The 14,897-nt window shown below is 30.4% G+C and overlaps 2 protein-coding genes across 2 annotated transcripts; both read left to right on the top strand.

The window, feature by feature from the left end:
* Window positions 1-4,110: 4,110 nt before the first annotated feature.
* On the top strand, window positions 4,111-8,483 carry LOC106776918 (hexokinase-3). Its single transcript, XM_014664391.2, has 9 exons — window positions 4,111-4,670; window positions 5,482-5,632; window positions 5,725-5,904; window positions 6,379-6,453; window positions 6,827-6,982; window positions 7,061-7,159; window positions 7,231-7,358; window positions 7,683-7,764; window positions 7,853-8,483. The coding sequence occupies exons 1-9, from the start codon at window positions 4,399-4,401 to the stop codon at window positions 8,204-8,206; spliced, it is 1,497 nt and encodes a 498-aa protein (XP_014519877.1). The 5' UTR covers window positions 4,111-4,398; the 3' UTR covers window positions 8,207-8,483.
* A 1,797-nt stretch (window positions 8,484-10,280) lies between these two features.
* On the top strand, window positions 10,281-14,036 carry LOC106777117 (THUMP domain-containing protein 1 homolog). Its single transcript, XM_014664643.2, has 7 exons — window positions 10,281-10,423; window positions 10,516-10,632; window positions 11,103-11,546; window positions 12,215-12,354; window positions 12,435-12,555; window positions 13,054-13,194; window positions 13,758-14,036. Exons 1-7 carry the CDS (start codon window positions 10,346-10,348, stop codon window positions 13,830-13,832), a joined length of 1,116 nt encoding a protein of 371 aa, XP_014520129.1. The 5' UTR covers window positions 10,281-10,345; the 3' UTR covers window positions 13,833-14,036.
* The last annotated feature ends 861 nt before the right edge of the window (window positions 14,037-14,897 follow it).

The raw sequence follows: 14,897 nt of genomic DNA, 5'->3' as shown, positions 1-14,897 counted from the left end.
TGATTGTACAATGCTCATGTGTTTATGCTATTAAAAAATGTTAATTAATTTGTTGGACCGTGAATGCAAAGATTTATCAAACACATGATGAAAATATTACAGACGATGATTAATTGTTGTGATGTCAACAAGGACATTGTAGCTTGGGACCATACAAATGATGCATTACAGATAACTCGTGCGACGTGTGAAAAACATGCATCCAACAATGAAGGAGGTTGAAATGTATGCAACAAACATTCACCATCGTTTGGGTAGCAACGTCTTTTATTATATATTTGGTTGTTTTGAACTTTTTAACAACTTTGTGTATATACAATTAAACAACTTTATATTTTCATTTATACATATGTTCATATTACACAAATATTAATCTTGAAACAAGTCTGCATATATGGTATTAACACTTATAAACTCTACAAATGTTTACATCCTACTTATATAAAAAGATTACCATGCTTGTACCTTGGGATAACAATGTGTAAATTATATGATATGGGTAAAGGATAACCTTCACCTAGGTGAACCTGTAAATATAAAGTTAATAAATGAAACTTATTTTACAATGAATAAAAGAATAATAACATTATTTGTACATGTCATGTCACAAAATTTATCCACATCACCTTGACAGTTAAGTAAAAACTCAACCATGTTAACTAAACGACAGGGGTCAAATTATTTCAATTTTCCAATTTTAGATACTTAATTGGCAAAAAATAAAAGACGATGATGTAACTGGAACAAAAACACGAAAATAAAAACCTCCGAATAAATTTAACCTTCATAAAATAAAAACAAAGATTGCTTACCGTATACGTAATCAGATAACCACGAAAAATGTTGAATGTTATGAACTTTGTTAATTAATCAGTGATGGTATTATAATTAAATTTAAATATATTTTTCGACTTAAATTTTAAAATTAAAATTTGTTTAATTATATTATTTTTAAATCATTTTAACTAGTTAGCTGAATTATTTAGTTTTATTTATATTCAAAAACGACATTTTAAATTACCATTTAAAATGTATTTATTAATGTTTTAATTTAAATATTAATATATAATGTGTTCAATATTACTAAATTAAAAGAATTATATTTATTATTTTTTAAAATTTGATGAATAAAATATATTAAAATTTAAGATATAAATAAATTTGAATATTTTCATCAAACTTAATAGTATGAAAAGTGTGATAATTAAAAAAAAAGGTTGATGTTTTTTGTCACTGTCACATGGGGCAGAAGTCATGGTCTAATCAGTTTTTGTTTTTTAGATGTAGGACACACTTAATTTTTAGCACGTGTTATATTAATTAAAAACTTAATAAGATTCCCGTATCGAGAAAACACATTGGGAAAAGGAAAAAAAATAAGCCAAATATTAAAATATTTATTTATTTATTTAGTGAATGAATGAATTGCTATTGAAGTCAACAGGTTTCAATTTGGTTGCCCCATGAACACAGTTCATAAATGTACGGTCACGATCATTCCTTTTACCAACCTTCCTCTTCAATTACTGCACCCATTCCAAAAAACAAACTCATTCAAGTAATTTGAATTATGAAATATGAAATATAAAATATAAAATATTTTATTCTTTTATTGAATTGTATTAGAAAGATATAAAAACTCTTCAAATTATAAATTTAATATTTAAGTTGTAAAAATGATATTACAAAATAAAAATCAACATTTATTTGATGGAAAATATGAATAATGAGTTGGTTGGTTTTGCTTCGTGCTTCTGCGAGCAAACACAGCTGGAATTAGCGGATTCCAGCTGGTACTGTACGGATCAAATATGCAGCTACCGTCGCCGTTTCTGTCTTTTCTTTATTTTTTTTCATAATTTTTTTTTATATTAAAAAAATGCACCTGCATCTAGTTATTACGAATTATGCAATTAATTATAAATAAAATGGTTGGTATATTTTTTATAGAGATTGGTTAGTTATCTACATGTGAAAAACTTAATTGTAAAAATTAAAAAATATATTATGCAATGATTCGCTATAAAAAAATTCTTAAATGGTTACGAAAATAAATAAAATGAGTTGGTTGAAGTGGTGAAACTGGTGCAATGCCAAGCGAAGAGTAGGACCCACAATCAAATTTAGAAAATTACAGTCTTGCCCTTTTGAACGTTCAACCAGGATCATTTTCTTAATTTGCGTGTGTTGGATTTGCAGCTGGTTGTGTGCAAGATTACCAAGATATCCTTTGTCTTTTCACTTTTGGGTTCGAATGTTTGTTTTAAATAAGAATAAAGAACTATTTTTTTTTTACATAACTCTATTTTAAATAAGAATAAAGAACTAGTTTTTTTTATTAGTGGTATCCCAATATAACTTATATTATAACATTTTGTTAGTTTTAATAAATAAATATATTTAATTTTAGTTTAGATAAATCTAGGATTATCTCATAGATAAGCATAATCTACTATATTTCAATAAAAATCATATAATTATCAATATATATGTAAATTAAAATAGGTCTTTTAAGAATAATGTTACTTTTTTCAAAAATTTAAATTTTTATATTAAACTTGTATAAAAAGACTTTTATCATCTGAATATTGTTAAAAGATTAAAGAATTTAAGGCTGTCAATTAATAAAAAAATGGAAAAGAAAAACTAATTAAGAGGAAGTACAATATATTGAGTAATAAAGACAGAAGTAAGTTATATTGAGTCCATTTTTTTTTTATATTTATGTGTTGTGTTTTATTAAGTTTAAAAATACACTAATATTAATATATTAAATTATCTCAATGTATTTTAAAATATTAAAATCAGTAATTATTAATTTATTTTAATGATACAACAATTCAATGAAATTTTCAAATTCGACATATCTTATGTTCATCTTCTAAATTAATTTTTATGATTCTTCAATTGGTTAAGACTGTATTTTTCATGTCTTTCTAGTTCTTCTTAGCTAGGACTGTATTTTTGTTTTATTTTTCTTATATACTATATACAAACCTATTTTATCAAACTGAGCTCTCTAGAATTATGAAAAATATGATTATCTTGACTTTAGGATATATCTAAATAAGAAAGCATGAAAACAAAAAGTTATTAAGAATATGGTCAACTGATAAATTTCTAATAAAATTAATCTGGATAAAAATATATAAACACTGCAAAATAAAATATTCAATAAATTTAAACATAATTATATATTTAAACTACTACTAATAATATCGTTACAGAAGTGAATAATGTCATAAATGGTAAATAAAACACAAGACAATATCTTTAACTAATCTGTATAAAATTTGTCTGTATCATTTAAGTATTTGTTTTGATAAAAATTTCAAACTAAAATCTGTGTTGGACGATAATATAACCATTATTAAGAGGTTGGTAACTTAAAAAGAGAAAGAAGAACTAAAATTAAAAAATACAAATACAAAACAGTTAGTATTGCTATGGTAAAACTTTTCCAGTACCAATCAATTATGTAAATTAGTTTTTCAAAAATAATAGATACATAAAAAATATAAACTCTCTATATATTCAAAAATGAATAATGATATTTTAACAACATTTATTTATCAATATTTTAATTCTGTTTACGTTTCTTTTATGATTAATCTTGAAATAATTTTATATCAATGACATAATAATATGTAAATGTTAAAATGTTTTCAAACAAACATTGTCAAATATCATAATTCTATTTTTAATTTGAATGCACATATAAATTAAAAAAAATCCATGGATTAATTATACAAGTTTTGGTGAATAAAAAAAGTCTGGAAGTATTTTTGGCTGTTTGCGTAAATTATTTAATTTATTCTATTTTTCTTAATCATTGTTAAGAATATTAAGAAAGAGTATTGCTTGAGTTAGGGGTGTAATACATAATGACAAAAGAATAAAATGGAAAATAAAGAGTATTTATTTGAATAGGGTGAAAAAAAAAAAGAAAAAGAGAAAAAGAAGAGCAAAGTCAAAGTTGTCATTAACCTCAAAATCTGTCATAAACGGTAAAAAGATCGTGAAGAGATACCGTGACAAATCCGAAATATCGGAAGGAGTTGGAGGGCAAATCTGTCTTTACGCAGACCTTATAAAAGTTTCTATATCGGTTCTCCTTCCATTCCAGCGCATCCTAATTCCAAACCACTGCTTACCCAGCCGCCGTCTCTCTCTCACTCTCTCAATTTCTCTCAAGGGCCTTTTCCGGCGCCTTTCGCCGGAGAACAACCGCGTCTCCAATCGCCGGAGACTTGGAGGGCTTCGCCGGAGAGCAATCGTATCTGCGGACGGCGGTTCGTAAGAGTTTGGTTTCGTGCATGTTGAAACGGCGGCGTTTGGTGGTGGTGGTGAGCAATCGGGAGAGAGTGGGGTAGGATGTAGTTTGGTTGATCAGGGGAGATGGGGAGAGTGGTCGTGGGGGTGGCGGTGACGGTGGCTGTGGCGACGTGTGCGGTTGCGGCGGTGGTGGTGGGGCGGAGAGTGAAAAGCCGGAGGAAGTGGAAGAAAGTGGCCAATGTGGTGAGGGAACTGGAGGAAGGGTGCGACACTAGGGTTGGTAGGTTAAGGCAAGTGGTGGATGCCATGGCCGTGGAGATGCACGCCGGGTTGGCATCTGAAGGTGGCTCAAAGCTCAAAATGCTTCTCACATTCGTCGATAATCTCCCAAATGGGTAATGATTTTTTTCTTCTTTTCCTTCGTTAGGTTCCGATTGCATTGCACCTTTCCTGTCCTTAACTGTGCCATTAAGAGTCTTCTTTTCCTGGGAAGTCAATGTGCCTTTCCCCTTCTTTGGTCATTGCTTTATTTTTTTTCAGCATTTTCTTATTTTTGTCTTTTACGTCATTCCGTGTGTGTAGTTGTCGTCTAATTACATCAAGATACTGTTTATTTCTGCTTTCACTCTTATGATTTGTGCATATTTTCTACCCACGTGCATTTATATCTGTTGCATTATATATTGTTTTCAAATATGCCGATGGCGTTCTTTTTATGTTCTTGATTTGATATGATGGAACTTTTAAGTTTTTTAAATAACATTTCGAATGCTTTTTAGAATATTTTTAGTAGAAATCAATGATATGACAATCCGTGATTCATGACTGGTTAACAGTACTGTCATCGTATTTTAATTAAAATCCTCTTTGAACTGGGGTTTCTGCTGAACTTTAACTTTTGCAACATCCAATGCATTGCCCGTTTGTAGCGTACGTTTAGAGAATTCCATGTTATGCACATGATCTGTGTCAACACTCAAGATTGAGTTACAGAATCAAAATGTTGGACTGCCATCGTTTCTATATCTGTTTTGGGCGTTCCACACGATCGCACACGATGCCTGAGCATACTTTTTTTTTTGGAATGACGAGTGGTATTTGTTAAATTAATTTGATTCTATAATTTTGTCTTCGCATTGATACGTTCAGTTCAATATGAATGTGATGTATTTATATATTTATATATTTTTCTACTTCTATTATCAGGACCGAGAAAGGAACATATTATGCACTTCATCTCGGGGGTACAAATTTTAGGGTTTTGCGGGTTCAATTAAGTGGTCAACCAACTTCAGACTTGGATAATGAAGTAGAACGACAACCCATTCCCCAAAATGTAATGACCAGCACAAGCGAGGTGACTTGATCAAAACACTAAAATTTTGGACTTATGTGGTGTTTGCTTGGTCTTTTAACACAGTAGAGGTTGACTGATTTTGCTGCCTGCAGGACCTCTTTGATTTTATTGCATCTTCATTGAAGGATTTCATTGCCAAAGAAGGAGATGGTTCGAATATTTCACAGGGCAGAAGAGAACTTGGATTTACATTCTCCTTTCCTGTGAAGCAAATGTCTGTTTCCTCTGGCATTTTAATCAAATGGACGAAAGGGTTTTCCATTGTAGACATGGTTAGTCAAGTGACTTTAAAGAGGTTTTTTGGGGAATTGAAAAAACTTGTACTCCTAGGGTATATTGTGCTATATGGAAAATTCTTGTATCATGATTCCTCATAGAGCTGATCACTAACTTTAATGGTACCTCTTCTATGTTTGAGAGAAAAATCATGATTTTGAACAGGGTAATAATTTGTTTAGTTTTATACTTTATATAAAAAGTTATCTATAAGCCAAGTGCATTTAGTTAGTTGTGTCTTTAATATAATTCTTGTTCGGTTATCTTTTATACAGATCTCATTGCAGCCTTTTAACTGTATAGACCAAATTAGTTTTTTATTTTTTTATTTTTTTAAATGGCTTTTTGTGCTTTCCCCTTTAAGAGTTACAAAATGGAAGTAAAGAACCTTCTCAATTTGCAGAATTCTAATAACAGCAGTGTTTAAATATCATGACCACGTTATATTAAGAACAACTGTGTGTTGTCAGGTAGGAAGAGATGTTGCAGCATGTTTGCAAGAAGCCTTGATACGGAATGGCCTAGATGTTCGGGTAGCTGCCTTGGTAAGGAAGTACTTTCTTTTAACCCCCAGTTATATTTGTATCCTCCAACTCCAGAATGTTGCCAAGAACAATGTCTGATAATTACATAACTTGGTATGATGTCTGTTTAATGAATTGCTACTTTTCCAAGGTCATTTTTGCAGATAATTCTACGTAATTTTGAATGAAGGATAAATGGTGGTAGTTTGACTGACATTTGTTTTCATTAAGAAACTATGTTGCATTTTTTATTGTTGTGAAATTGTTTTTTTAATGCACTGTAATTTTGTGGAGAACGTGCTGCCTTGGTGTTGTGCATTATAAATAAGTTATGTTTTATTTATGATTATTATTATCACTATGGGAAACATGATTTCATGTTCATGTTCAACAGGTTAATGACACTGTTGGAACATTAGCAGTCGGGCATTATCACGATCCAGATACAGTTGCTGCAATTATAATTGGTACTGGTACAAATGCCTGTTATTTGGAACGAGTTGATGCTATTATCAAGTGCCAAGGTCTTCTTATGTCATCTGGCCGCATGGTATTGCTTTGTCCTGTTTTCACTTCTGTCTTTTGTTTCTCATGAAATTTCAGCAAGTTTAACTCTTCTGGTTTTTAGGTTGTCAACATGGAATGGGGGAACTTTTGGTCATCTCACTTGCCAAGAACATCGTATGACATTGATTTGGATGCTGCTAGTCCTAATCCAAATGATCAGGTGAGGTTCTGCATCGGATGACTTCTGTTGTTTGATTCGTCATGACTAAAATGTTGGAGATTTGGATACAGGGTTTTGAGAAAATGATATCTGGAATGTATCTTGGTGATTTAGTGAGGAGAGTCATTCTCAGGATGACATTAGAGTCCGATATGTTTGGACCTATTTCTCCAAAGCTTTCAATGCCTTTCATACTGAGGTGAGTACTGAGTTTTCTGTTTGTTGAATGTATTATCCATTAATTTGTTTTAATGTCTGGTTTTTATTGTAATGGTTCAATTCCATTTTTGATTTTGATTGCCATTGATCAATTTCAATGTCTTAGAGATGGTTGATAATTTATCTGGAAAGTGAATTTGCTGTATATTTATCAAGTGAACATAGAATGATTTATTTGATCCTGACTTGATCGCCTGATGCAAACTTTTCGCGCCATTTCTGAAATGGTGTGCATATTGGCAAGCCTTACCCATTCTCCTTCATATCTCTTGAACTAAAAACTGTTACCTGATGGGAAATTCAGGACTCCTTTGATGGCTGCCATGCATGAGGATAACACGCCTGACTTGAGAGAAGTAGCAAGAATTCTTAATGATATATTTGAGGTAAAGAAGCGGCGCACCTTATATGTTTTGGCCTTGCCTGCTGTAGTTTAATACTAATTTTTTTGTTGTATTTGGGTGTCTGTCTCAGATCCCTGATGTTCCTTTGAAGGCAAGAAAAATAGTGGTGAAGGTGTGTGATGTGGTGACTCGTAGAGCTGCTCGATTGGCGGCTGCTGGTATTGTTGGTATCTTGAAAAAGATTGGTAGGGACGGGAGTGGTGGCATCACAGGTGGACGGAGTAGAAGTGATATGAAAATGAAAAGAACAGTGGTGGCAATTGAAGGGGGATTGTATTCTAAATATACATTGTTTAGGGAGTACTTGCGTGATGCTCTAAATGAAATATTGGGGGAAGATATTGCCAAACACGTCATTCTAAAGGTCACCGAAGATGGATCTGGCATTGGGGCCGCACTGCTTGCTGCCTCCTATTCATCCTAAACTGTGGATAAAGGGGGTTACTTACACCGCCATAAATATATATATAATTTGTTTTATATATATATATATATATATATATATATATATATATATATATATATATATATATATATATATATATATTTATATATATGTACATATATATATATATATTATATATATATATATATATATTATATATATATAGGCACACACACACGTATAGCCATGTAAATCAGAATTTGTTCTCCATATTTTAAATATCTCTGTATAAAGGAAGGTTTCGTCTATTCTTTGACCAAGTTATCTTCATTTATATGATTATTAATTTTTTAACGCCTTACTAGGAAGGAGTGATATCTTTTGAGATTGAAGTTTGCTTATTATGTCTTGTTTTCTTGTTAAAAAGTAATTAAATCTGAATGCTTTTTCAGTTACCTACCTATTGACTAGCCTACAATGATCTTGTCGATGACAAACCCAACAATTAACGTTGTTGTGATAATTTTATAATATTAAAATGGTTATTCGTACGTCCACTTGTTTCAAGTTTATTTAAATAAATAATTTAGATCACAATCTTTCTGAATTTCTCCTTCTCTTTCCACTTGATGAAGTAATGACTTGTATTTGAGGATTCTTTTTCGTGTATGAAATAGTTTACAACTAATACACAAATTTAAATTATTTTAAGCTTTAATTTATTTATGATATGTTATATGGGTATGTAATAATTAAATCATTCAATTTTTATATTTTAAAATTTTAGTTTTATGTTATTTTTATTTAAGAAATAACAATTATAGTATTTTAAAATAAAAACAATGAAAGAAAATGTCGTTTTATTAAAATTTAAAAGGGATATTAATTCTGAGTGGCCTATTTTAAAAGTGGTAAAAATCAACTATGAAAAGAGAGCTATTAATGTCATTTACTATATAAGATATTTTAGTTTATGAAATTATTAAAATTAAAAAAAATCCATTAGAAAAGTGGTTAATTTTTTTTTAAAAAAATATCACTTAAAACATATTTTTTATTAAAGACAATTTTGAATGTCCATTAGAAAAGTGATAATTAAAGACAAAATTGAAAAAAAAAAATCCACTAAAATAGATAACTTTTTATTATTTTTTAAATTATAAAAGTAAATATCGACATTATTTATTTATTTTGTAACTACTATCTTTGTTATATGTATTAATTTTAATTTAAAAAAGTAATTATGTTAAAAAACAGTCAAATAATTTTAAAAATTTAAATTTTAAAAAATAGTGAAATATAAATTATTCATTTCGATAATTTTTTTATAAGAATTATTTACAGTTTATTAATATATGTTTTTGTTTTAGTAATTAAAAATGATTTTATAGTTCAATAAAAATTTTAGTGTAATAAAAAGAAAAGTGAGGAAAAATAGTAGACATATTTTCTGTTTTACACAAGGTTCAATTTTACTACTTAAATAACTTTTTCTTTTAATTAGAATTTGAATAATTATCTTACTTTTTTACACTTTAAGTAAGTGTTAATTTAAATTTGACCTTTTTCTTTCAATTTATTTTCTAAGTAACCGTCTTTTTAAACTAAAATAATTATATTATCAATTTTATTTTGATTACTAATTTATATTTATTCGTTTTTAAAATTAAAATAATTATTTTATTTAAATTCAACTATTTTTTAAAATTAAATTAATTATCTAGAAAAGAAATCACATTTCACTCGTTTATTGTATAATAACAATCTTGTTATCATAGTTCTTTGAGTTTCACGTCCTTCACAATAAATGTCAAATGTTATTACTGAAATTTGTCAAAATGAAATATATTCAATAATGAGATCTTATTGTTCAAAATGATGTTAGTTCGAACTTAATAGGAGTGGATCATCTTCAAAGACTTAAGTAAATAATGATTATAAAATAATAAAATATATTATTAAGTAAAAAATATATTAATAATTGAAATATACACATGTATTTATAAGTAATATTTCTCACTATTTCAAGAATAATCATATTTTAATATAGATAAATATATCAAATATATTTTTAATATCCTCTTGAACCAAAAATAAAAAGGAAAAAATAACAGTTATCGTATATTAAAGTGACGCAAAACCGCTACTCGGCTTTAGGAAGTTGTATTTTGGTGTGCAATGGCGCCCAAAGGTAAAACCGATGCAGCCGCCGCCGCTGACAATGGCAGAAAAAGAAGACGCTATCTTCCTCATAACGTATGTGTTATCGTCTCTTCTCTTATGTAGTTTTTGCATTTTGAAGTTTGTCTTATTTTGTGACTGAGTTTTGTTTTCGTGAGTTTTTCCAGAAAGCAGTGAAGAAGGGTTCGTATCCTCTGCGGCCTGGCGTGCAAGGCTTTTTCATCACTTGCGACGGCGGAAGGGAACACCAAGCCTCTCGAGAAGCTCTCAATATTCTTGATTCTGTATGATATACATTTATATTTTCATCTTTCCTTTTCCTTTCTCGTCATCAGTGTTCCAATTTTGCAATTGAAACTGTCTAAATACCTTTAAGAATTTAAACACATATTTATGAGTAGTGGTTTTTGAACATGAGTTTTGATACCGATACCGATTAAGTTTTAGTTTTCCTATTTGTTCAAATGCAAATTTCCATTAGACCGAGGGTTTTATTTCTGTTGTTAGTTTATTTTATCATTTGTAGAACCTAGACACTGTATGGTTGTTCTCATCACTTTGACCCTGGCTGGTTAACCTGAGTTGTTTTAGGTGCTCTCTGATTGTTTGTTTATTCCGAGCACAACATTCAAACACGTGACCTTACTAAAGGCGATGTTTAGGCTTTAATTATATTTTGTATTGAAGTGGACACTATTTTTGGTTTCTTTTTCTTTGTGAAACTGTATCATGCTTTCTGTTTTTTATCATGCAGTTTTATGAAGAGCTAGTTGGCGGGGAACATTCAAGTGTAAAGGAATTACCCAGCAAACCCTTAAATAAAAAAATCACGTTTGCAGATTCTGACTCTTCCAGTAGTGAGGATGATGATGATGATGATAATGTTGAGGAGGAGCAGCAGGAGGGGGATGAGGCAAAGGCCGACAAAAAGCCCAAATTGGATACTTTTAATGATGACAATGTTGGTCTTGATGGTGGAGCTGGTGGAGAATCAGATCCTTGTAAAGTTGATGAACCACACACTCAGGCATTAGATAAACATAGTGAGGGTAAAGGAGACATTGATAATATTAAGACTACAGAAGTGATAGCTGATGAACTACCAGCTGTGAAAGAGTGCAGCAAAACAAACGTGGAAGAGAAGTCTATTGATAAGTTAATTGAAGAAGAATTGAAAGAATTGGGAGACAAGAATAAGGTGACTTCATGAGACTAATGTTCTGTATAATATTTTATTCTGTCACTGAAAAACTTGGTTCACAGATTTTGTTTCTAATGTTTACTGGGTTCAGCCAATCATATTTTTGTGGCCTATGAGCACATGCACGTACTCGTGCAACTAATGCTGAGGTCTGTATCTGGCGCATTCTTACTTTTAGAAAATATCTTCTACTTTGATTTCTTATTTTACTTTTAATGAAGAAAAAACCACCTTATTTAAGTACCAGTTACTGTTCCAAAGAAAATAACTTTTATTGTTTTTGTTACTTTTGTGTAAACTTTTGGAAAAAATAAAAATGACATTTTTTTGTAATTAAAAATGTAAACACAAAAGATACTTTGGGGCTAAAACTGACTTCAAGAGTAGTATTATCTGGATATCTAAAGTAACCACTGCTCATGACTTTTTATCAAGTAGTATCAGGATCAGCTTTTATATTTTTCATTTTTCCTCGGTAGAGTTTATTTTTTGGGTGAAGAGAAGAGTAGATTAAAACTGTGGAGAGGTACTGTGCTCAATTCTTCAGTTCATTGTGTGTTGGAGTATTATTTGAGGGTACTGTGGCATACGTTTGACCCTGGGATTTGTTACAACTTTCAATTGTGAATTTGTGTTTTGCTAAGGTGATTTTTTTTTTTCAACAGAGACGGTTTGTCAAGCTTGATTCTGGTTGTAATGGTGTGGTATTTGTTCAAATGAGGAAGAAAGATGGAGATAGAAGCCCCAAGGATATAGTTCATCGGATAGTGACATCAGCAGCATCAACAAGGAAACATATGTCTAGGTATATTTGTTGTCTATGTCTATGTGTGTATATATAACATAAGCACAGAAAAACACCGATGCAATGTTGACTACTTTTAGGTTTATTTTGAGAATTTTGCCAATTGAAGTCTCATGTTACGCTTCAAAGGAGGAAATTTCAAAAGCAATGAAGCCTCTTGTGGAACAGTACTTCCCCGTGGAAACTCAAAATCCACACAAGGTACTGTGCTTGTATTACATTTTCTTTTGAACTTGCATTCCAAACTACACAAATGTTGCTATTGTAGATAATTTGAAATTAGTATAGCTGAGCTGGTACTTGGTATGTTGTACTCCATCTTACAATTCCTCTTTTATCCAATGCTCCTACTTCCTACACTCATTTATGTTTATTTTTGCAAGCTTGCAAAGCTAGCTTTACTGCCTTCAAAATTATTGAAACTCTACATAAACCAATTCTTATGTCTTTGTATAGAATTTATGCAAGATGAAATCTGGCACGGGCATTATGTTTACAACAGTGGTCTGCATAAGAGGAGTCTGCTTTCAAGCACTCTGGAAAAACTAATTTCCTTAGTGTAGATATACTCATTTGTGTACTATACTATATGTTGTCTACAAGATAAAAATGTTAACTAAGTTTATGCGCAATTCTTTCTATGGCTGGGTCCTTTTGTCTGCTGTACTGTCAGTACTTGACATGCCTTTTTGTATGTAGTTTGCTGTACTGTATGAGGCTCGGGCGAATACGGGTGTGGACAGGATGGAAATCATTGATGCTGTGGCAAAGTCAGTTCCTGGACCCCATAAAGTTGATCTAAAAAATCCTGACAAAACAATAGTAGTTGAAATTGCTAAGGTAAGAATGCCATGGTCAGTCTGGAGTTCAAGTGAAATTGTATGTCGTCGTGTCCGCTTATCTTGTGTACTCGTCACCTCATTTTTCTCTCCCTTAGCTTCAGCAATCTTGCGAAGTACTTGTCATGAAGCGCTACATTATTGTCCTACATTCTTGTTTTTCGAATTGACTGCTATTTTATTTAGTTGCTTAATTGCCCCATCAAAATTTCCTTTTAATGTTGCTGTTAAACCATTATTTAATGACTTTCTTGAAAAACTGTCTAAATTTGTCTATTTGGAAAATAAAGCTAATTTGATAAAAAAAAAAAATTACCTGTACCTTCACCAGTTCTCTAAACCACCAAGTTCTGGCTTCTGTCACTGCAGTTTTTCTGATTTTGCTTTGTTTTGTGTCACCTAAGAGCACTTGCATAGTTTGGACATGATACACCTCAAAAAGTTACAAATGCATTTCTTCTTTGAATGCTGAATTTTGTTCTGTAGTGCTGCAGTTCTCAGTCAGTAAACTTTTTTTTCTCAGTTTGGCATAGAACTAATGCATCATCCTCTTTCACTTGGCAGACTGTGTGCTTGATCGGGGTCATTGAGAAATACAAGGAGTTTTCCAAGTACAATCTGAGGCAGTTAACATCATAAATACTGAGTCTTCTAGTACCTCATGTGTTTGTTCCTATTGCAGCATTATAATTGTTTATCATATTTTGACTCACCCTTTTAACTTATGCTTTCTGGTTCAGTCATCGTTGTTACTTTTGTCATTTTGCCAGAGTGTTAAGATGAATCTTGCCGCTAGTTTTCGACTACTTAGTGTTAAAAGTTTTCGACTGCTTAGTGTTAAAAGTTTTCGACTGCTTAGTGTTAAAAGTTATCACTAACGAAACGAAAAATTATTATGCAGCAGTGATACCTTATAATAAATATTTATAGGTAACGGAAACTTGTACATTTACAACAGTTTTTTTTTTTTTTTAAATATTTTTTAAATTAAAGGGCAAGTTATTCAGAATTTTATTTTATGTTGGATTTTTATTAGAATTATGAAATTATAATTGATTTTATAGAGATTTTGTTTAAACTTATAATGTGGGGGAAACTTATTTGAATTTGATTTTTTTTGAAAAACTAATTTTATTTGTTTGAATATTTTATAAATAATTGTATGGATTATGTATTAAGTTTCAATTTTTATTTAAAATTATGTTTTAAAGAACAATTTGTAAATTTTTTTTATTTAAATAAAAATTATAAATAATAAAAGATATCTATGAATACTTGAGTATACTGTATACAATAATCGGATGAGATAATGGGTAGATTAACTATTATGTGCATAAAATAAATATTTTAGAATTTATCTATTTAGAGCTTAGATTGGATGACATGCTGTGATAAAATTTACTGTTACAAGACATGAATTTTGTAGACGTATATTGTTTACAAATAAAGAAATAAAAAAGTACTTATATAAGAAATTCTGACCACATTAAAATAAACTACTTACCCGTGTCTAGGAGTTTTTCACAAGTTATCCACCTAGGAAATTCTAAATAAAGACGATCTTCAAAAAGGAAAATGGACAGTTAGAATAAAGTAGTTTCAAACATATATACAAAAATTGCTTCCATTTCCCCCATAAAAGAGAATTCGAATTTCAGATTTTTAATGAAGTTTTATAATTTTTAAATGAGCCATATCATTTTA

Source organism: Vigna radiata, chromosome 11 (assembly GCF_000741045.1).
Source record: "Vigna radiata var. radiata cultivar VC1973A chromosome 11, Vradiata_ver6, whole genome shotgun sequence".
Lineage (NCBI taxonomy): Eukaryota > Viridiplantae > Streptophyta > Magnoliopsida > Fabales > Fabaceae > Vigna > Vigna radiata.
This window is presented reverse-complemented; position numbering and strand designations above follow the sequence as displayed.